A 23,806-nucleotide genomic window follows, 5' to 3' on the forward strand; every position below is an offset into this window, starting at 1 on the left:
CTTGGCCTCGGCCTCTTCGTTCCAGTGAAGGGAACTCTTAAGGTGTCAGCATACCAAGATATTTTGGACAATTCCATTCTCCCAACTTTGTGGGAACAGTCTTGGGATGGCCTCTTCCTGTTCCAACATGACTGCTCACCAGTGCATAAGGCAAGGCCTATAAAGACACACTCCTAAACCTTGTGGACAGCCTTCCCAGAAGAGTTGAACCTGTTATAGTTGCAAAGGGTGGGCCAACTCAATATTAAACCCTACGGACTAAGACTGGGATGACATTAAAGTTCATGTGTGTGTAAAGGCAGGTCTCACAATATTTTTACAATATAGTGTACCTTATCCCCCCCAACTTCCTCATTGCAGAGGGCGTTATCACTATCCTTCCAGCAAGATCCCAGGCAATGCCAATTATCCCAAAATTCACAAAATATAGATCATACTTGTTTACAGGCCCTTGCCGGAGGAATGTCGTCACCCCCACCTAGACGCTGCAGGTAAAAGTCAGAAGTAAGGTTGTATTTTTGACAACCTTTTTACCCCCACAGGTGCTTTTTTTCTTTACTTCTGTCACACACTGGTTTGTAAAGGGGAAGTGAGGCCTAATGTAATCAGCGGACCTTGCTTTCTACTGTAAGGTTAGCTTAAATGACTAGATATGTTACGTATGTTATGAGTCTGTATAAAATTAACCACAAAATAGCAAAAGTGTTACAACCGATGTCATTTATCAAAAGGCAAAACCCAGCACCCTTCAGCAACTAATCAAACCACAGTTTACTGTAGCTTAAAAAAAAAAAAAAAGATTTAGTTTATTGACTGCAAATTGCTGCACTTTGCATCACCCTAATAAATAGGGCAACGCCCAGACCATCTTAGTTGTGACAAGTTTATGACTTTCCAGTTTGTAATTTCTTTTTAAACTTATTTTTTCTATGCACATTTAAGAGATTCAAAATCCAAAATGCATCGGTAGGAGTTCTTGCAAGAGCTGCAAACAATTAGCAGTTTCCAAAATGTTTGTGACAAGCTATGTTTGACTGAGCAAAGGGAAAGCACACAGTGATAGGAATGATGAAGTCATTTGTTTTTAAACTAACATTACTGCCACAAAGCATAGCAAGAGAGGCTGAAGAGTTAAAGAATATTGCTGCCCTAAGATTAGCGCTCTAGAAGGTCCGCGAGAATCTGCAGCATCATTCCATTCATGTTGGGTCATTTCCGCTCAAGCTTCATGCTAAATTCTGTACAATGTTATAGGAACGTGCTGAACAATCACTTACATTCATAGCTGCAATATCATTTTCGTAGGACTCCCTGATTTTTTTCATTATTTCTTCCTCGGCTTTGGCACATGCCTCAATGCTGCCTTTTACTGTAATAGTCCGCTCAGGATTATATAGTGTCAAGTCCTGCAGTCTAGGGCCATCAAAAAGAAAATGTTAATTGTCTGACATAGCTTATACCAAGCATACAACACCAGGCTAGTCTTCCCAAACTTACGGAGAAATCGTGATTTTTGTGTCTGTATCCTGCTCAATTTTCTTCAGGTTTCTCCCTTCTTTGCCGATGAGACGGCCAACGAAGTTGTTATGTGCTAAAATTTTTAAGGGAATCTCTTCAGTGCTGGAAACACAAGATTACCTAAGTTAGGACAACCAGGAGCTTGAACCATAAAAGCATACAAATACACCAACTGCCTGGTTTTCAAACTGACTGATTAATAATACTTTGAGTCTTTGACTTAAACTGGCCAATGATCGAAATTCAGTGGGTTCAGCAGGGCCCAGATTTAGAATTATATAACAAACACTGTGCTATTTATAAAATGAAAAACAAGCTGCCAGCACTACAATTTGACATACAAAATCGTGCATATATAAAAGTAAAAGGTTATGCTGCGCTAAATTAATATACATACAATGAATGAATTATGCATAAAACAGAAGAATGAAAATAAAAATAAAGAAAAAGCAAACCTTGAGTCCATAAGATTTATTTAGATCAGTGTGTGGCTGTCTCCACTCAACAAAAGTTTGATCAACTTCTATCGAAAGGACATGTTGAAAAATTTTCCTCGATCAGTAGCTGCAGGCAATCCGCTGCAGCCACTGATCAATGTATTCTGACAGCAGCGGGTGCACTTGTCATAACACAATATCCCAATGAACAAAGAACGGCGTACCGGCCTAGTGCATTATCCTCAATATGGGCTTTATTAATAGAACATAAAAATGACTACTCAAACAATGTTCTATTAATAAAGCCTATATTGAGGATAATGCGCTAGGCCGGTGCGCCCTTCTTTGTTCACAGTACCTGTTGGACTACCCCAGTCCTGTAGGGCAGCAAGTCCATAGCCACTTTGCACCGTTGGACTCGGTCACCATGTCCTCATGCCTCTGGTACATGTTGGGGATAGGGCCAATGTGGGGGCAGGCAGGTGCCTGGGGCTCCGCCCCATCTAGTTGATCATGTGATCGATGACGTGAGCAGTATCATCGGGTATGCGGTCAGGCCCCCGACATCCGATGACGCTGACCGCTCTGCCCAATGCATGGAGGAAACGTGGCAGGGTCGTTCCCCCTGCCGAGGGAAGCCACCACGTAATGCGTCCACAGGGACACGATTAGTTGGGCACAGGGGGCTTAAAGGGAGACCTAGCGGTATCTGCTATCAGGCTGGGGACAACCACATACTGGATAAGATAGGACAATAAAAGACGGGTTGGTTGTATGCTGTATCAAGGGATTCCTGTGAAATGGTCTTACACTGTCATTTATTCTTGTGTGTGTACATCTGAGTTTGGATTAACTGACCTATACATAAAATCGGTTGATGACTGCCAGTGCTTGCAGACCCCTTGAGAGACATAATAGCGAGATTGCTCAGGATTTGTTTCAGAGACTTTAATCTAGCATATGGGTGGAAACAGACAGCTTTGAAAGGTAATTTTGATGTCTTATGTACAGGACACATGTCATATGTGCCAAGTTGAATAAATATGAACCTATCTGCTACATATTTCATGGTCTTTTTCTGGTAATTTCCAAGATCTGATACCTACCTCTAATATAGGAAATCCCTTCTTCTGTTCGGCTATACTTACCCATATACAGTCACACCAATGACATGGCTTTGGATTCTGATCAACTAGATGACAGTATGGGAGAGCTGTTGAACAGTAAATGCCTTTTCACAGGACTATATATCCATATGGTAGACTACATGACAGAAATTACTTTAATATTCCAGGGTGGTTGTCCGTCGTTTGAAGTCTCTCTTTGTGGCCCCAGTGCCCGTGCAGGGAGTGTGTGTGTGTGTGCAGTTGCCATTGGAGGCGGGTCCTGTTGTGTCTGACACCAGTCTTAACAAAGGATTCGTATGGAATTGAATTATATCAATGTACCTATATATATTATATATACCTATATTGTAAATTATGGCGTTTATCTCCATAGATGAGTTTTATGTGGTCTTTGCAGCCCTGATGAAGCAAATGGTGAAACGCATCGGCATTTGAAGACCCAACATATACAGTGCTCATCATTGGGTTACAATTTTCAATGCAACTGCTTTATGGGGTTTTTTTTTTTTTTTATACAAATGGATATGCTAGCACCTTTGTTTGATTTTTAGGCTTGATATAAACCTTTACATTTCATCAAATTTTTGTACGCTCCTTTTTCTGGCCTGCACAGTCCGATATACTCCGTTTATTTTTCTTTTTTTACTTGTATCTTTCTAATTTAAAGCCAAATTGGGAGGGTAGACATAATTGGGGTGCCACTGCATAGAGCATATGTCATGTTCAAAAGGTGCAGGCTTGGTCATCATCCTGATCCTGGCTGCACTATCTTGCAAGTGGCTAGCCTGGAAAAAGCATGTAGAAGGTGAAATCTGGCCAAATTTTGATGCACCTATAACCATTCTAGCTCGACAAAATTTGAACGAGCGAATTCTGTTGAACGGGAATGTTGGAAAATTCTATTTGGGTCAGCAGCTGCAGTGCAGATCAGTGTATTCTGAGGGCAGTAAGCAGGAAAAGAGTTCAGGCTTTTAGGATTTCACTGGCTACATGTCTCTTCCAGGCTAACGACTGTTAGTATACAGGACCGCAGGGAGAATTTCTCCATCCACCTCGCTTGTGTGGATGGGAGAATCCACTTTTTTTTCAGCTCTCTGGCTGATGGGAAAAAAATGACCCATCTACGGGCAGCTTTAGTTGCCAGTGTATAATGCAAAACATAGCATCAGTATAAGCATCTAGAAGATGGCATATTTTATCTTCCAAACCTTTAGGTTATTTGCAGCCAACAAAGTGGATCCTGCCAACACAGTTTTGACTGATGATTCATTTACAGGTGGGGGGAAAATACAGACATGCTACACAAAACTCACCCTATTTTAAATTTAAATAATTTGTGTAGGTGACTACAACTTCATTTACTGAGCTGGCAGCTGTTGTTGTAGCCCTCTACCTTGGCCTGGATCATGGAAGGACCATGGGCCCTGGCCTTAGGGTAGCAGTTTTAGATTTTCAAGCAGATAAATTACCCCCCATCCTTTTTTTTTTTTTTTTTTTTTACTAACAAACTAATAAAATTAACACCCATACACACACACACTATAAAGGTGGCTTAAAGTTCCAATGGTACAACTCTAACCCCACATATATGCTTAGCAATGGAATGGACATTATCCTACTTTTGCTAGGACATGTTGTGTTGTGTATTACTGGTTGTAGATGTCACAGAATGGTGGAAGTCATCTATAGAATACAAGGCGGCATTAAAAGCTTACATACTATTTACACATCAAGCAGTAACCCATTAAACAAAATGAATACTTCAGAGTATGTTTGACACAGGTCTTCTGCTGCCAACTTACAGTGCAACAGTCAGCACACCACACTACTTTGTCAATTTACACCTCATGCTCTTCACTTACAATTTGGTATCCTGAGCTTCCTTCTGCATGATTTCCATAATTATTTTACAAGCTGTTGAACAGCCTTCGGGAGTTGAGTGAATAGTAATAGGTTTCTCTGCAGCTCCAGCATTTTCTTTACGGTGAATATCAATTCTGAGAGAAAAAAAAGTCACAGATTAAAGTTTAAAAATTAGATCGGTTTTTGACTTCACTAAACAACTAAAAATAATGGAAGAGGACTGCATTGAAAGCAATCTGTACAACTACATCTGTAGATCTATAGGCAATATACATGCACCTCCATCGGTTTACAAAGACCTAGGTATGTAAAGTCTAAATTAACTAAGACATGTCAGTAATGGGGTTGGGGTGCTGCAGAGCCCTAACTTATGAGACAAGAGGTTCAAATCCTCCAGTTATCTGCTGAATAGATTTTATCTTTATATATCCTTTTCATGTTTGGAAAACCTGAAGAAAGCATTTGTGTGGGAAATTTCTCCGATCATATGCTGTATAAACAGTCCCTGTAAAACAAGACTATGTATTGGCACCAATTCTAACTGCTATACTGTTAGAGGTGCCATAGTTGCCAGATGGCCTGTCTGGGTTTCATGATCCCAAGATTCAGCACACAAAAACTGCTAACCATTCTCAAGCTTACACACACCAGAGCTAGGTGGCCACTAATACCCAACGCTTCGGTAAAATAGATGGCATCACTAAGTGTTTTAGGCTTCCCAAAGAAGGTAATAATGCAATGCAACAAAAAGTAAAGCATTAACTTAGTCCTATTCAATAGGCAAAACGTATTTTGACAATCCATTGAGGTGCACCATAAATATTTAGCCAAATGCTCAATACATTATTTGTATACCTGGTACTGCTGCCGTTTGGCAATCAAACGTTCAAAGCCCTAGGGGGGTCTTCACATCAGAGTGCAGATGAGCCACACTGGATATACATAACTGTGCCCAATTCCTAAGAACATCCCAGGGTTTAAAGATCTGTACTTGTAAATTTTTGTCACCTGCAATATCTTTCATTTGCAAAATGAGAGGAATCGGTTACAAACAAATATGCAGTTGATCAAACTAAACTTACTTTGACTGAGTCTGCTTAGTTATGTTTCGGATTGTGGCACCCTCCTTTCCAATAATGGCTCCTACAAACTGTGTAGGAACCAGCATACGCAGTGGGACCTCGGACTGGGGTTTAGGTCTTGCAGCAGCCCCAGGAGAACCTTGCCTAGGTGGTCCTCTTTGACCAAAGCCACGTCTCCCTTGAGGATGCTGCTGCTGCGACTGAGGCTGTAGCTGCTGGGTGGGTGGTTGTTGGGCTGCCATCTCATCAGGAATATAAGTCACTTTAAGGGAATAATTTTCGAGCTGATATCCGTTTAATTTTTCAAGCCCCCTAGTTTTTGGAAGAAACAACATAAAATAGACATTTTGAGACATTTATAGACATACACATTACCTCACACACTAAGAGGAAATAAAACCTAAATATGTGCAACTGTTTAAGTGATACACATGCAATTTATATATATATATATATATATATATATATATATATAGTTTTTCGTCTCATAAGTGGTGGCCATCTATAATGCTCATGGCCTTCAGGAGCACACAGAATGAGATGAAATGGTTACTGTTGTATCTATTTATTATTTATGTTTTCCTGTTTAAGTGAGACATGTACAATTTAAAGAGTAACTCCACTTTTGTGGTGATAAGAAATGCCAAATAAAAAAATAATAATACAATTGTGACACAAGTCATATTATAATTGAAGGTTAATAAAAATTACCTTTCCTTTTCAATCTGCAGCTCTGTAGTTTTCTGTAAAATGCAATATGGCTACCTGGAGGTGTTCTGTACACAGAATGTGTACATAACGCCCCCCGGATATGTAATTTCCTCCTTGTGTGATTGGCTCACAGATTTTCCTTAAAGTCTGCACTAAGATACAAGTCAGAATTCTGGCATCCCCTGCGCCTAAAATGTCATTTTTGGTGTGATACTCCCCAATAGGAAATCACATCTAAAGGGATGCAGACCCTGCAATTTTCCTCATTAGAGCCCTGCAGGTGCAGCAGCTGGTTGATAATTGAAACTGCACATGGGCACAGACAGGGATTTCTTCAGAACAAAAAGGTAGGAATCTGCAACAAAATCCCTGCAAATGTACATCACCCAGAGGGGAATGTTTTTTTTTTTTTTTTTTTTTCTCAACAAAAGTGGAGTTTCTCTTTAAATAACTTTTTTTTATCACATCAGTTTCCAGTTGCATAACAAGACTCATGGCCTAATAGATCACAAACTTTGACCCCAATTTTAGAATGCCTCTCTATTGCACCAAAGGACGCAGCATCATGCTGTGTAAACTAACTTTCACATTTCAAGTGTGGGGTATTTAAACATCCTGTAGTCTTACAGCAAAATAAAAAATGTGTTTATGACAAAAATATGTATATGCCAGTGATGGTGAACCCATGGCACACGTGCCACAGCTGGCACGCAGAGCCAGCCATCCTGTACGAGGTGTATCTTGTCAACACTGCACCCCCCCATAGAACTACATCTCCCACAGGGCTTTGGGGTCAGGGGTGATTTGTCTGGAGTGGGCGTGGACGAGACGAAGCGCTGCTGCTGGGTTGGATGCAGCATCTGCCGCGGGCTGTCCCTGCTGTCTCGCAGAGTGGCTGGGAACCTAAGGCTCCTCCCCCTCCCTGGCTCTGCACACCTACAAGCCCGGAAGGAAGGATACCCGCGCTGATATGAGGTCTGTACCAAGTTTATTTTATTGTGGATGGACACAGGAGAGGGACAGAGTGACCAGGAGAGGGGCCCAAGTCAAAATGACAGGAGCGATTGTGAGTGGGGTTAAGAGGATGTGTGCTGGGGGAACTTTGGGAGGAGAAAGGACCTATGCTAGAAGTGGGGGTTGGTTTTGAAATCTAATCACCCCACAGCCCTCTCACTTCCCAAAGTGCCCACAAACCTCTCTACTAGCAAAAGTCCTCTCCTCTCTAAAAAATGCCCCCCTAACACATGACGGACTCCCCCAGCACCCTACTAGCACAAGTAGAGAGGTGTGTGTACTGCAGGAGGAAGAGGGAGTCTTTACTTCGTGGTGTTGGTGGTGGGGGGGGGAGGGGTCTGTACTTAGTGGAGAGGGTCTATACTTTGTGGAAGAGGGGTCTGGAATGAGGGATGGGGGGTCTATACTTCGTGGAGAGGGGGGTCTGGACTGAGGTCTATAATTAAAGGAAACAGGGGTCTGTACTTTGTGGAGGAGGGGTCTGGACTGAGGTCTATAATTAGTGGAAACAGGGGTCTGTACTTCGTGGAGGAGGGGTCTGGACTGAGGGATGGAGGGTCTATACTTAGTGGAGAGGGGGGTCTGGACTGAGGTCTACAATTAGTGGAAACAGGGGTCTGTACTTCGTGGAGGAGGGGTCTGGACTGAGGGATGGGGGGTCTGGACTGAGGTCTATAATTAGTGGAAACAGGGGTCTGTACTTCGTGGAGGAGAGGTCTGGACTGAGGGATGGGGGGTCTGGACTGAGGTCTATAATTAGTGGAGACAGGGGTCTGTACTTCGTGGAGGAGGGGTCTGGACTGAGGGATGGGGGGTCTGGACTGAGGTCTATAATTAGTGGAGACAGGGGTCTGTACTTCATGGAGGAGAGGTCTGCACTGAGGGACGGGGGTTTATACTTCGTGGAGAGGGGGTCTGTACTGAGGGATGGCTATACTGACATATACATCAGCTGTGTCTCTAGATTAACAGGAGGTTGTGTCTCCAGAAAAAAGAAAAAGGGTCTCCAGAATAGCAGACTTAGGGCACTCAGGCAGGTTTTGTGTTGCAGTTTGGGCACTCAGGTTCAAAAAGGTTTGCCATCACTGGTGTATCGTAATAAAGTCATAATTTTTAATAACTGTTGCTGGAAACAGCAGCAGTTCTGCCAATTTTTCTGTGGGATACATATTTGTCTTAAATTATGAGTTAATTTTTTTTGTGTGCCATTGCTGCAGGTCATTTTCAAGCATGCATTTATATGGACAGCTTGGTAATAGCTGTACGATTCACAAGACCTTCTGCGCGTGGATTACAGCAAACCCAGAGCTATTTGTATCCTGCAAACAAAAACCTATGTTTACCACAAGGTGGCACAACACTCATTATAATGGAACAGATGCTGCATGACCGCTTCACTTTAATGAAACATTAGACACTATAACGTAAGGAATTTACGATTCCTTTTGCACATGCAAATGTAGGATTTTAAAAGTATTTGTTATAACTGTACTTCACATCAGAGTGCAAAGGGTTTTACAAAACTTTTGAAGTGACACAAATAGTGCTGGATTTCCAGGCTTTTAGCTGGTCACGAGCCAGTGTCAAGAACACAAAAGTGCGGTGACCCTGCATAAAGTATAGATAGCATTCACAATCTGTCCTTAAGGATCTGACTACAGTAAGCTGAAATCTTGTTGAACTTGTTAAATGAACAGGTTTGTGAAAGAAGCTGGAAATTCATCCATTGTTCACAGTACTCTAGGGAAATATTTATGAAGGATTTGTATAAGCGTTCTGCAGCTAGACTATGAAGTATTTCTTCTACTGATGCGAATGGCTATTTTTCTCAAGACTGGTCTCTAAGTTGTAAAAAGGTCCACTAGATATCCTGGTGCTGAGATTCTGGCAAGGCTATATTTCAGCTCCGAAAGGCTAGTCTTCGGTATAGAGCATCTCCGCACAGAAGAGGGGAGTATGAAAAGTGGCAAGGGCACAGTGTGCTGCAATGTATGCATTTTTATGCGTTAAACCCATTTGAAATATTTGGCCACATTTTACTTCTAACAAACATGCTGTGTTTTATTTATTTTTTTGCAATACACAAATGCATTCTGGAAGGGTGTAGAGATGGCATTGCAAACTAAACACTTCTATCCTAGGTTCACACTTTCGCGTAGATCTTGTCGGAGCGGGCACGGCAGCCTATTCAAATGCCCGCGTTTCAAAAAAAAAAAAAAAAAAACCTTTTCAAAAACGGCCGCAGGTAAATCGCATGGTCCTTTTGACCATGCAATTTCTCTGGAGTTCCTGCACCAGCAAACGCCCTGCTTGCTGAGTTGTGTTGGGGTGCCTTTCATAATGAATGCCACCCCCATGCATCTCTTAAAAGCAGCGTGATTTGGCTGCGGGAACAGATGTGATTCCCGCACCCACATGCATAGGTCTGAACCTAGCCTTAAAGTGATTGTAAAGTCTCTATTTTTTTCTATTAAAATAACAAACATGTTATACTTACCTGCTCTGTGCAGTTGGTTTTGCACAGGGCAGCCCCGATCCTCCTCTTCTCGGGTCCTTGGCTGGAGCTTCTGACCCCTGCCTCCTGTTGAGTGCCTCCACAGCAAGCAGCTTACTACGGGGCACCCGAACCTTGCTGAAGCTTCGCACATCTATTCATACTTTGAGCTGTTGTTCCGCCCTGCCCCCTCTCTTTTCTGATTGGCTGAGTTTGATCGACAGCAGTGGGAGCCAATGGCGCCGCTGCTGTGTCTCCGCCAATCAGGAGGGAGAGTCCCGGTAGGCTGAGGCAATCGTGGACATTGTTGGATAGGGAGGGAGCTCAGATAAGTACTAGGGGGGCAGCTGCACACAGAAGGCTTTTTATCTTAATGCCTAGAATGCATTAAGATAAAGACCTTCTGCTTTTACAATCACTTTAAGGTTTGCTTCTGCAATGTGGTATTGTGAACGAGCTTTAAAGGATAAGTTCACCTTTGGAAACTAGTTACAGGTTCCACCCACTTTTAGGATGGAACATATAACCTGTTCCTGCTCCTGTAGCCCCTCCCTAATCTCCCTTCTAATTGTGACAGAGGGCTGGTAAGCCTACACAACCACATCATTCATTCACAGAGTTCTGTGAATGAATGAGCTTCAAGTACTGACAGCCTTTGCGGCTGACAGTTCATTGAGAACTACAACCTACCAGGGCGCTGGTAGGCACTCTAGTAGTTTTTTTCATTCTTCCTGTCATTCAGTAACTGCCTGCCCGTACAAGGAGCAGGAAGACCGCTACACAGTCTGCAGGAGCCTGAAATTGCACCAGGCTCCTAGAAAAAAAATAAAATAATAAAAGCACATTTTTTTACCTGCAAAAAAAGGGGCATTTATTTATAGAAAGGTGAACTTGTCTTTTTAAAGTCACTTTAGGTTTAGTGCAGTGGTACAGGCAGGCTTAATTTAAAACCTATGGGTCCCAGAGAGTTAGTTTGACAGCACAGCATTGCTTTCTATATGGGGTGCTTCCTTCCAAAAACCGATCAGAGCCAATCTCCTGGCAGTGAAAGTGGAATTATCACCATGCTTCACCAAACTGAGAATGAATGACCTTTTGGGGTTGATTTACTAAAACATGAAAGTACAAAATCTGGTGCAGCTGTGCATGGTAGCCAATCCGCTTCTAATTTTAACTTGTTCAATAAGGCTTTGACAAAAAAAACACAGAAGCGGATTGGTTTCTATGCAGAACTGCTCCAGATTTTGTACTACAGTATTTAGTTTGAGGAATAAAAAACCCCTTTAGGTCTATACTAAAAAAAAAAATATATTATATATATATATATATATATATATATATATATATATATTTATTTCGAAGTGGTGGTAATATGAGGAAATTAAAATTCTCATAATGTAGTCAAGTATAAAAACACATCAGACAGACACAAGAGAGGAAAATAGACCGAGGAGAGATTGAGAGAGAGCATTAGATAAAGAAGAAAATAGGGTAGAGGAAGGTCTTACTGTCTAGCGTGTTCTTTATTGGCATATGTTACATTCACTACTGCAGTCTCCGTGTCAGTGTTCACTGTGGATGTAAAGAGAAAGGAGAATAAAAAAAGAGCACCCCTCCAATATATTGTTAATCAAGTTTATTGCTCACGCCATTTATACCTTGCTCACAGTTTTCCACTGTTCCATATTGGGCTAAAAGGCTGTCCAGAACCTAAAGAATGAAAGAATACAAGTTAAAGACTACACAGCAAACTTCATATATTACCCTATGTTGCTGAAAAGAGATGCATCCATTTTTAATGACTATAAGTAAATGTAGCTTGTCACATAAATTGATTTATAAGATCTCAATGCAACTAGATATGCATGGCTGCCTTCACCAATCAATAAAAGCGTAATTATGTTCATGCTTTATCTCTAGTCTTACTAATATTGGTACAATCAAACTGAAACACAAAGAATGTAATGAAAAGCAACAACGCTGCTGAGTAATTTGTCAGGAGGCTGGGGAGGAGATCCATCTTCCTTGTTGGGCAGATAAAGAAAAAAAAAATGGCATGAATAGAAATAGCTCACATATATTTGTTCCTATAGTAAAAAAATGGCTGCACACAAGATATCAAATTACTTCCCATTTCTAAAACACATTGGCTTAAGGCCTTTGTGCCTAGAGGATGTATGGATCTATACATTTCAGAAAGGGGGATGGGAAGGCTGCACATGGGATAGACTTCTTCACATTCCACATGCCTCGTTCCTATTGGATAGCTACCAAGTGCTGGGGTTTTACTACCAACTACAAGGCTGCAGCTGCCCTTAAATGTGAAAACGGAGACTAGGGGAGGACAGGGGCTGAGCAAGAGACGGAAACTTCTTTGCCAAAAAGGAAAGCGATTAGCGCAGGATTCCCTAAATACAGAACAAAGGAGTTCTCTGGTGGTAAAGGGGGGGGGGGGGGGGGCAATGAAGACATGGTAATCTAATACCCACACAGGAACTACATTTCAGAGGATAATGAAAAAAATGCATCTTGCTGCAGACAGAACAATGAGATCATATACAAAATATTAGCTTCACCTTGATTTGGGGGCCTAAATACATTTCAGCTCTGGTCTGAGATGCCTACAGCCTTCAAAGGAAATTCTCTTTTTACAAAAGGATCATATGACAAGTTGCTTGTTTTATGGCGTCATAGTTTGGGAACATGGTGAATTTTGTATCTGTGAGGCGAAGGAAAGCTTAGAACGCACATGACTGGAAGCTCTCAAGGCCTATGGCAGGAGTGGCTGACCTTGCCTTCTTTGTGCATTGTATGAAAAGGATCAACCAGCAGCTAGGTGCTTAACACTAATCCAGTGCAAAGGTTTGCACAGCATTTCACATAAAATTGAAATATCTAGTGGCCATAGCAGAATTTACTATAGAGATCTTGGGAGGCAGAGAAGATGATCAGGAGCTGCAATCCAAGTCAAATACTATTTATTTATAATGTATATATCTGAGCATACCATATTCAGGGCCCTTACACAGCAGCTGTGTGCCATTAACCACAGAATCCAATCAGAGGTGCTTTTCATCAGGCTGACTATTCTAAATACTCAGAGGCTAATCGCTCATCTGCTGCGTTTGGTTTGTTCCACATTTTTGCAATAGGTTTTTAGCCAAACCATACATAGACTAATGCCTCGTACACACGCATCGATAGTTGGCCGTGAATTTTCGGCCAACGTCCGATCGGCCGATTTTCGGCTTGTTAGTATGATGCTTTCGACAACCGACTCCGACTTTTTGGCCGAATAAAATCTGGTGTGCAGGCTATAAAATTTTTGTTGGCCGTCAACAGAACGGCCGATTTTCCGTCAGTCAGTTCAGATTTCGGCAGACAAAAATCAGATGAGCAAGACTGGGCATGCTCAGAGAAGAAAAAAAAACACACGGAAAGTAAACCAGCACATGACATCACTTCTGAAGTTGGTTGTTGTTGGCCGAGAAAATTCGTGTGCAGTCTAGAGCACATTTCAACCAACACAACAACACTGGACAAAAGACGGCCGATCAGTCGGCTGATAATCGTTGCGTGTGTACGAGGCTAAACTCCAGCCCAAATACCCTATGACTATTTTCAACTATGAGCAGTTATTACAACCAGAGATCAGCCTGAATCAGTCAGGGCACTGAGCTGGAGGTCAACCTGGTTGTTAGGAATGATATCTCATCCTTGGGTTATGCAAGTGTACAAGATACCCCTCTCAATAAATGTCTCTTATTTGCTTCCTTTTAGTCTGTTAAAATACCATTAAAAGTTTTTGATATACCTGTTCCAATTTTAAAAAAACAAAAACACGTTTAATCCTTCCAGATCTTCCAGTTAGTGTTCAAACTTCTTTAGTAAGCCAACAATGCTGCACGAAAAACTAAAACCATATAATATGCACTGCCCGATTTATTTTTCTACATGAAACCTTCCCGTATGTTATGAAGATGGAGGGTAAAGTGTACTGTAGTCCTCAACACTTTTTGTCCTACAACCGGTCCACACCAGACGTTGCACAGAAACGCCCTGCGCATTTCTCTGCGATTCATGTGTGGCGATTTTGCACTGCACCACTTTTGCACTGGAATGCAGCAAAAGTAGTGCATGCACTACTTTAAAAAATGCATTGCAACCAGACTGCATGGTACTTCTGTACCATGTAGTGCAGAGCAGGCAAATGGACGGTGTCGGTACCTTTAACACTGACAGCTGATGCACATCGCAACTGCAGCGAGTTCTGAAAGCTGTGCGGGAAACGCGCACGGAATGCAATTTACGCAGCTCGTTTTGGTGTGAACGGGTGGAAATAATGCTCTTATGACAGTGGGGGAAAAAAGTATTTGATCCCCTGCAGATTTTGTAAGTTTGCCCACTCAAAGAAATGAAGGGTCTATAATTTTTATCAAATGTGTATTTTAACCACTTAAGCCCCGGAGGATTTGGCTGCTAAAAGACCAGGGGGTATTTTGCGATTTTTTTACTGCGTGACTTTAACGGACCATTGCGCGGTCGTGCAACGCTGTACCTAAACGAATTTGACGTCCTTTTTTTCCCACAAACAGAGCTTTCTTTTGGTGGTATTTGATCACCTGTGCGATCTTTTGATCATGCGCTATAAACAAAAAAAGAGCGTAAATTTTGCAAAAATAATATTTTTCACATTTTTTTTATATGAAATTCCCCCAAAAAAAAAATGTAAAAATCTAAATTTAACATTTTTGGCCAATTTGTTTTATGCTACATATGTTTGGTAAAAAAAAAAAAAAATAAAATCCCAAAAAGCGTATTTTGATTGGTTTGCGCAAAAGTTATGTTTACTAAACAAAGGGAAAGATTTTTGTCATTTTTGGTGTTTTTTTTTTTTAAACGAGTAATGGCGGCGATCTGCGATTTTTTTTGCGGTACTGCGACATTGCGGCGGACAGATCGGACCCTTGACTGACATTTTTGCCACTTTTGGGGTTACCAGTGACATTACTGCAGTAATCAGTGCTATACATATGCACTGTTACTGCAAAAATGACACTGGCAGGGAAGGGGTTAACTGTATTGGAGAGGGAGGGGTTAAGTGTGTCCTAGGGGAGTGTTTCTAACTGTAAAGGGACATGGCTATTGGTGTAAAAACAAAGATCAACGGTCCTACATAGTAGAACCGTCTGATCTTCATTTTTACACCAGAGAGAACGACAGGCAGCTTGTTTACATAAGCCGCCTGACTTTCTCCCTTCACCGGAGCGATCGTGAGTGACCGGCGGACGATCGGGTCCGCCGGTCACACGCACTGACTTGTCAGTGAACGAGCCAGCGGGCGTGCGCCTCGGTGGGCCCGCGCCCGTCCGCAATTGGCTCGCAAGTCAGTGACAGGCGCGTGACGTACCCCTACGTCACTCTGCCTGGCCGGGGCTGACCGCCGCAGTATATAGTCGTGCGGCGGTCGGCAACCGGTTAAATGATAGAGACAGAATATCAACCAAAAATCCATAAAAAAAAAAACCAAAAACAAAAAAAAAAAAAAACACACAAAACAAATGCTATAAATTAAAGTTGCAGTTCAGGAAGTGAAATAAAGTATTTGATACCCAAGCAAAACATGACTTACTACTTGGTAGAGAAACCCTTGTTGGTTGTGTAGTTAGTGACCAGGTTTGCACACATTTTAGGAGGGTATTAGGTCCACTCTTTTTTACAGATCTTCTCTAAATCCTTAAGGTTTATTGGCTGTGGCTTGGCAACTTGAGATTCAGCTCCCTCCATAAATTTTCAATAGGAATAAGGTCTGGAGACTGGCTACGCCACTCCATGACCTTAATGTGCTTTTTCTTGAGCCACTACTTTGTTGCCTTGGCGGTATGTTTTGGCTCATTGTCCTGCTGGAAGACCTATGCATGAACCATCTTCAGTGTTCTTGCTGAGGGAAGAAGGTTCTTATCCAATATTTTACAATACTTGGCCCCATCAATTGGCCATTCAATGCGGCAGAGTCGGTCTGTACCTTTAGCAGAAAAACAGCCCCAAAGCATAATGTTTCCACCTCTGTGCTTGACTGTGGGGATGATATTCTTAGGGTCATAGTTGCCATTTTTCTTCCTCCAAACACGGTGAGTCGAGTTAATGCCAAAGACCTTAATTTTGGTCTCATCTGACCAGAACACTTTCTCCCAATCCTTCTCTGAATAATTTAGATGTTCATTGGCATGACTGTACATGTGCCTTCTTGAGGGGGACTTGCAGAGTTTGGAGGAAGAAAAATGCTGACTAGGACTCCCAAGAACACCATCCCTACAGTCAAGCACAGAGATGGAAACATTATGCTTTGGTGCAGTTTCTGTTTCTGCTAAAGGTACAAACCAACTCTGCCACGTTGAGGGGGCCAATGGATTGGGCCATATATTGTAAAATATTAGATGAGAACCTTCTTCCCTCAGCCAGAACACTGAAGATGGGTCATGGATAGCTCTTCCAGCATGACAATGGCCCAAACTATAACGCCAAGGCAAGAAAAGAGTGGCTCAAGAAGAAGCACATTAAGGTCATGGAGTGGCCTAGCCAGTCTCCAGACCTTAATCCTATTAAAATTTTATGGAGGGAGCTGGAGCTTCGAGTTGCCAAGCGACAGCCAAGAAACCATAAGGATTTAAGAGATGATCTGTAAAAAAGTGGCCCAACATCCCTCCTGAGATGTGTGAAAACCTGGTAACTAACTACAAGAAACATCTTGTCTCTGTGCTTGTCAACAAGGGTTTCTCCACCAAGTCATGCTTTGCTTGGGGATCAAATACTTTATTTCAGTACCTGAACTGGAACTTAATTTATAGCATTTGTTTTTTTCTGGATTTTTTGTAGATATTCCATCTTTATCATTTAAAATACACCTATGATAAAAATTATAGACCCTCATTTAATTGTAAGTGGGCAAACTTACAAAATCTGCAGAGGATCAAATACTTATTTCCCCGACTGTAGCTATAGTACAGGGTGTTTTCACTCTAGGACCCGAAAGGTGGTACTGGCTGGATCCCCAGGTAAAAATAAAGGAAAAAAAATAAAATATTGCAGCTGCAAAATCTAAGGACTAGTGTCCTGCAATATATTACATTTTGTTGGTTCTGCTTTAAGACTACATTGTACAAAATTTAGCCATTGCCTTTAGATGGCAATCTGAGCACCCTCAGTGCATTCCATCATAAGAGCACACCATTAGGGACAAGCTCACAAGTGTCTTCTATTGAAAGGAGGAAGTGGAAGCAAAAGCATCCTTCTCGGGGAGGAACAGTAGGGAATGCACACCATGTTTTCTAAACCATCTGATCACCAATTTTTCCCAAAAAACACTTGGCTGGCTAAGCTTAGGGGCCTTCTCGATATAAAGCTAAAGAAGCCGATATCCTGAGAAAAGGTTTTTCAGCACAGCGCTGGAGCATCCACAGCCTGCAGGAAAACGGAGGAAGCCAGATGTACATTAAAAAAAAATAAATATAAATATAAATATATATATATATATATATATAAAAAATATTGCCTTTATTCACTGCAGGGTGCAGTGGGGGACAAGGGATATGACACACCTGCAAGTGAGTCTTCAGATGGCTGCAGCGCTTCATAAAAAGTTTCCATTAATGATTGGAAGGACAGGAGAGTACAAACCATCTTCAATTGCACGATTTTTTTTTTCTCCTTCTAAAAAGATGGTCAATTTAAAAAGACTAACTCAATTTTTGTGGGGGGGGGGGGGGGGGGACCACAAACATACAATTGTGAGAAAAGCCATACTGTAATTTTAGTCCTCCTTACTTTATCGATCTGCAGCACTGTAATTTCGTAAAAAAAAAAAAAAATCAATGCAATATGGCAACCTGAAGGAGTTCCATACATAGTTAGTGTACAGAACTGTTGCCAGAGATGTCATGTCTTGCTTGTGTGATTGGCCCACTGATTTTCCCAGCAGTCTGCACTAAGGTACAAGTCAGATTTTAGGCATTCTCTGACACAAATTTAAGCTTTGGAGAGTTGCTCCTAAAGGGTTAATCACTTTTAAAAGAATGCAGACCCTGTCTCTCTCCTTTATTAGAGCCCTGCAAGTGCATCACCTAATTGATGATAAAAGAGACTCCCATTCAGAATCAGTCCTGCACAACAGATGATTCTAACAAAAGAGCTATTTCTTTAGGGCAGAAACAACGTACAAATGCACCCAGAGAAGGTTTTTTTTTTTTTTGTCAACAAATGTTACTCTTTAAGAATGTGGACCAAGAACTCAAACAAAATCAATAACCATGTGAAAAGCAACTTTGGATCGGATTAGTGGCAGCTATAAAATACAAAACGTGATTAGAAGAGCTGGACAACTTGGCCAACAGTATATCTGTAATGACATTTCTATATATAAAAACTGTTTTCTCTACTTCCCTTCTTCGAACTGGGAGAGCGTATAGATTATAAAAAAAAAAAAAAAAAAAAACGAACCCATGCATCATGCGTTACGGTGCTCTACCTTAATCATCGTGAATGGGCTGAAATGAAGACCAACCCAGGCCCTTGCACTAGCGGGGTAAAAAGGTTACAATTTTTTTTCTTCATTATCTGCCTGTTTAGCCCCAACTATGTAAATGAATCAAATGTTTATTTCTAGGATAAATTAAAGAGTTGAACAAAGGTTTGTATTCTAGAGGGCTGGACTGGGGAGGTGGCCAAACCAGATTAAACTCCAACTAGAGAGACGAAGCCCTTGAAAATATATGCAGTAGCACTCCTCTTCCTTTCCCACCCTATGTTTATTGGCATTATACTTTTCCATGTTTCCCGTGGAGGGAAGTACCTGAGATTGTCATAGCTGCTATTAGTTCTTAAAATACGTGGTACTCACACAGATTTGCTACAAATTAGCATTATGTATTTAGAATATATTTTTGGATAAGCACACTGAATCGATACAAACATGTTAAAAGGGAAACTCCATTAATAAATGATATTTCAGTCTTTTGTAAATTAGTCACAAATTCTTTACAACAGTTTGCTTCTCCCCCTAAACCCATGGCAACATCAAGTGTCAATCTTTTGCAGAAAAATTCTCTAGTGATTTTCTTTTCTACACTTTTTGAAGAGTCCACAGGGTGGCAACAATATCTTCAACTCATTGTGCTGGAGTTTGTGAAGATACAAGTCACCATGTAACAATGTAACGATTTAAAAAACAGAAAATTAAAGTGGTTCCAAAGCTAAAACTTTTTATTTATTTATTTTTTATTTAATGGCATGCAACAGATACAATAGAATGGTAACTTCACAGAACATATCGGCAACATAATGTAGCATATGCTCAGCCAGAATACAGATACATGTTTCCAATAATAAAGCCGCTGTAAGCAATAGTAAAATAGTATAACTATATGTATGCAAAAACGAGTATCAAACATTTATCAAGGAGTAGGAACCCCTTTGGGCTGGCCATATGAACGGCAACCTAGTTTTAGAGAAGGGTCTCCTAGACGTCCACGAAGAACCACTGGCATATTGGGGGGAATTGGGAGTCTAATGTTGGGGTCTAATTAGGGTCTGAGCATACCAATTTTTAAGAAATAAGCATTAAATAAAGGAAAATGAATGTAGAAAAAAAAAAAAAGAAGAGGTGGAAGGGCTAAAATGGGATTTTTGACTTACCGTAAAAAGCCATTTCTCTGATGTTCATTGGCGGACACAGCTCCCGATTCTTCTTAACCATCGGGTTATACTGCCCCCTACAGGAGTAGGACACTAGGCAGGAAAAAGCTTGACTACGCCTTTGGGCAGTCCCAGGGGGTATACACCCACTCAGCTATAGGCCTTCAGTTTGTTACAAGCAGTGCCAGAAGAAACCCAACTCCACAGAGAGGTGGGTGCTGTGTCCGTCGATGATCATTGATTTTTTGAGAAGTCAAAATTCCCATTTTCTCTTTCGTTCTTTGACGGAACAGCTCCTGATTCTTCTTCATCATTGGGACGTCCCAAAGCAGTGTTAACCATGAGGGGTTGGAAAACAGCAGAAAAAAATTCCCAAGACTAACCATAGCCAACCAGGTAACATGGAGCTCAAACAAAACAACTGGAGCTCACCTGAAAAAAACAATACACCCTCAAAGAGGACCAGGTCCTCTAAACAGCAGCCTGCAAAAACTTGTGGCTAAAAGAAGCATCTGCAGATGCCAACAAATTCACTTTATAAAACTTTGTAAAAAAGTGTGCACAGACAACTAGATGGCCGCCTTGCAAACCTGCATCACTGAAGCCGGACGACGGAAGGAGTAGAGTTTTCCTTAGCAGGGAAAGGATGAACCTGACCCCTAACTGAATAGGCCTAAATCACTGTCTGTCTGATCCAGCTGGAAATAGTTGCAGCAGAAACTGCCAACCCTTTTTGGGGTCCAACCACGAGTACAAAATAGTGAGTCTGACTTCCTAAAAGATTCAGTAGTTGCAAGGTACACCCTGATAACCCGAACCACATCCAGGGAATACAGAGCAATTTCCTTAGGCTGTTTAGGCCTGGGATATAAGTAAGGCAACACAATGTCTTCCTTTGAATGGAAATCAGAGATGACCTTTGGAAGGAACAACGGACAGGGACGAAGAACCACCTTCGCTCTGTAAATCAACAGGTAAGGTGAACGGCAAGACAACACCGCCAGCTACGTCATCTTGCATGCAGAAGTAATTGCCACCAAAAAGGCCACCTTCTGGGACAATGCAAGTAGGGGAACCTCCCGATATTTTCAAAGGGAGATTCCTGGATAACTGACAACACCAATTTGAGGACCCACGACGGTAACGGAGACCACATTGGAGGAATCAAGTGTTGAGCTCCCTGGATAAAAAGGTACGCCCCAAGGAAAGCATGGCCAAAACCTGGCCCTTGATGGTACTCAAGGCCAGGAGCTGCTCAACCCCCCCGTTAGAGGAGAGCAAAGATCCGAACCACCAAAAGGAGCGAGGGAGAACCCCAAAAGGGCTCACACCACGCAACGTACGTCTTCCAAATATGATGGTAGATCTTCCTAGCGGTAGATTTTCAAATCTTTAACAGCGTAGGAATCACTGATTCCGACAAAGCTCTATCCTTCCGCACCTGGCTTTCAACAGCCAAGCTGTTCAAGCCAGCAACTGTAAAGCAGGATAGAAGATTGGTCATTAAGACTGTAGATCTTTCCTGAGGGGAAGTCTTCAAGGAGCATCGGCAACCAGCCATACCAGATTGGCATACCAAGACCGGCGGGGCCAGTCTGGAGCCACCAGAAAGACCAGAATCCCTAGCTGCCTCGATTATGCACAGGAGTCTTGGCAGGAGTTTGAGAGGGGGGGCATAAATCAGATACTGATGCCAAGTAGCCACTAATGCATCTGCAGTGTTTGCCAGAGGATCCCGAGACCATGCCACAAGCCTCTGTACCTTCCATGGAATGTGTACAGCAGGGAGGGCTGGAACGATCGTTTTGCCCACCTTATACATACCAGCTACTTCCCATCCTGCCAGGATGCTTTTTGTGCCCCCCATGGTTATTGACAGAGGCAACGGCCGTGGCAATGATCCAGACAAAGACTGATAGCTCCAAGTTCCAGTACAATGATCGTCAGTCTGAACTCTTGCCCTAGTTCAGACCCCCTAAGCTGTGCCGTGGACACCTCCCCACCCGGACAGGCTGGCATCCGTGGTGACAACGCCCAGTCCAGGGGGGAGAAGAATTTCCCTGCCAAAATGCCGGAGAACTAAGCCACCTCTGGAGATTGCAAAAAGAGATTCTGGTGAAATGGGACAAAGATCCACAGAGATCTCATGTGGAACTGTGCAAACAGAACCGCCTTGAAGATAGACACCATTAGGCCCAGCACCCGCATGCAAGCTCGGAGGGATGACCATCTGCTGGACAGCAGAAGCTGAATTGCCTCCTGCAATTTCTGGAGTTTCTTCCAGAGGAAGTAACACTCTGGCTGAGGCCGAATCCCAGAGTAATCTTCAAGGTGTCCATCAGAGCAGTCAGAGACTGCTCCCAGAAGATCGTCCAGGTACCCTTGTACTGTGATCCCCCGCTGATGCAACAATGCTAGCACCGGGGCCAACACTTTGTGAAGACTAGAGGAGCGGCGGCGAGACCAAAAGGTAAAAACGCCACAAACAGATAATGCTCCTCGCCCACGGCAAAGTGGAGGAAGTGCTGGTGACTGACACATATTGGAAAATGAAGGCAGGAGTCCTTGATGTTGAAAGCAACAAGAAAATCCCCCAGATGTACGGACGCCACTACCGTGCGAATGGACTCCATTCGGAACTTCTGTACCCGCACATAGCATTTTAGGGCCTAAAGGTCCAGAATTGGATGTACCTTGCCTTCCTTCCAGGGAACCGTATACAGGTTTGAGTAAAACCCCTGAAAACATTCCGAAGCCGAAACAATCACCTCATGAAGCAACAAGTCTTGCACTACCCCAAGTGACCCCGTAAGTGATCTGGAGACAAGTGCCTCGACAAAGAAACTCGATCTTGTAGCCGGACCAAATGGCTTTGTGGACCCACTTGACCTGTACCAGAGAGGTCCACGATCCAAAAATCAGCTAAGATGTCCCCCCACCCCAGATACGGGAGAGGGTGCCCCTCCATGCAGAGGAAGCCTTGTCCAAAAGGTCTGGAAGATTCCCTCCTGGCTTGCCATACCAGGTCCTCTTGGAACCTCCGGGGGGAGGCCCTGAAGGACTTTTATCCTTTGAGGAACGAAAAAATCCTCTTATGAGCCGAGAAGAATGGCCCACGTCTATAACAGGACTCCTTGCCCTCGGTAGCCTGCAGAAGAAGAGCACCCTTCTCCCCTGAGACCCTTAAATATGTCATCCAAGAAAGCTCCAAACAGGTGATCCTCCACAAAGGGAAGATCAGATAAAACCTTCCTAAAAGTCTGCTCCACAGACCAGCATCGTCAGCCAGATGAGACACAGATGGACAACAGCTGATACAGACAGCCTAAAATCAAAAGGAGCCGCTTCCAAAGAGGCATCACAGAAAAACTGTAGCCCCTGGATCAACTGATTTGCCAGCTCCGCCAAGGCAGAGGGAAGCCGTTTCACCTCCAGGTCCCGGTGTAAAAGTTTAGCCCTCTCGTCAAGAGTTTGCGACACCAGGGCAATCAAAAATACGGGTCTAAGCCGAACCAGTAGTGAAACAACTGGATCTTTAAAGGCAAAGGGCTCCTCAACTGGAATTAGGGTAGCTTTATATAACCTGGAAAAACGGCGAGTCCACTACAGGTGGGACCATCCACTTTTTAAAGTGGAGTTCCAGCCACATACACATTTTTACCTAAAAATACCCCCCTAATCCTAAGCTATCCCCAATTACCCTAACACTAACCCCACATTACAGGTCATTACAGTTATAGAAGATAAATACTTACCTTTAAAGTTGATTGCAGAGCGCGGCCATCTCCGGTGTGGGCATCTGAAGCCGTGGTGTCCCCCGCTGTGTCCTTCTTCCGGGTTTCGGGCTACCCAGAATGCCAATCAAAATCT

At 42.6% G+C, this 23,806-nt stretch overlaps 1 protein-coding gene across 2 annotated transcripts in view; it reads right to left on the reverse strand.

Annotated features, from left to right (window-relative positions):
• Positions 1–23,806, reverse strand: part of IGF2BP3 (insulin like growth factor 2 mRNA binding protein 3) — a 165,509-nt gene that overhangs the window by 25,284 nt on the left and 116,419 nt on the right. For both annotated transcript variants that reach the window (XM_082259698.1, XM_082259699.1), the window contains 6 exons: positions 11,905–11,956; positions 11,755–11,818; positions 6,028–6,339; positions 4,945–5,079; positions 1,498–1,620; positions 1,278–1,413 (listed from right to left, as the gene is read on the reverse strand). In XM_082259698.1, the coding sequence (XP_082115824.1) occupies positions 1,278–1,413; positions 1,498–1,620; positions 4,945–5,079; positions 6,028–6,339; positions 11,755–11,818; positions 11,905–11,956 (822 nt within the window). The remainder of the gene's footprint in view (positions 1–1,277; positions 1,414–1,497; positions 1,621–4,944; positions 5,080–6,027; positions 6,340–11,754; positions 11,819–11,904; positions 11,957–23,806) is intronic.

Source organism: Pelophylax lessonae (assembly GCF_965119305.1).
Source record: "Pelophylax lessonae genome assembly, chromosome: 5".
Taxonomy (NCBI): Eukaryota; Metazoa; Chordata; class Amphibia; order Anura; family Ranidae; genus Pelophylax; species Pelophylax lessonae.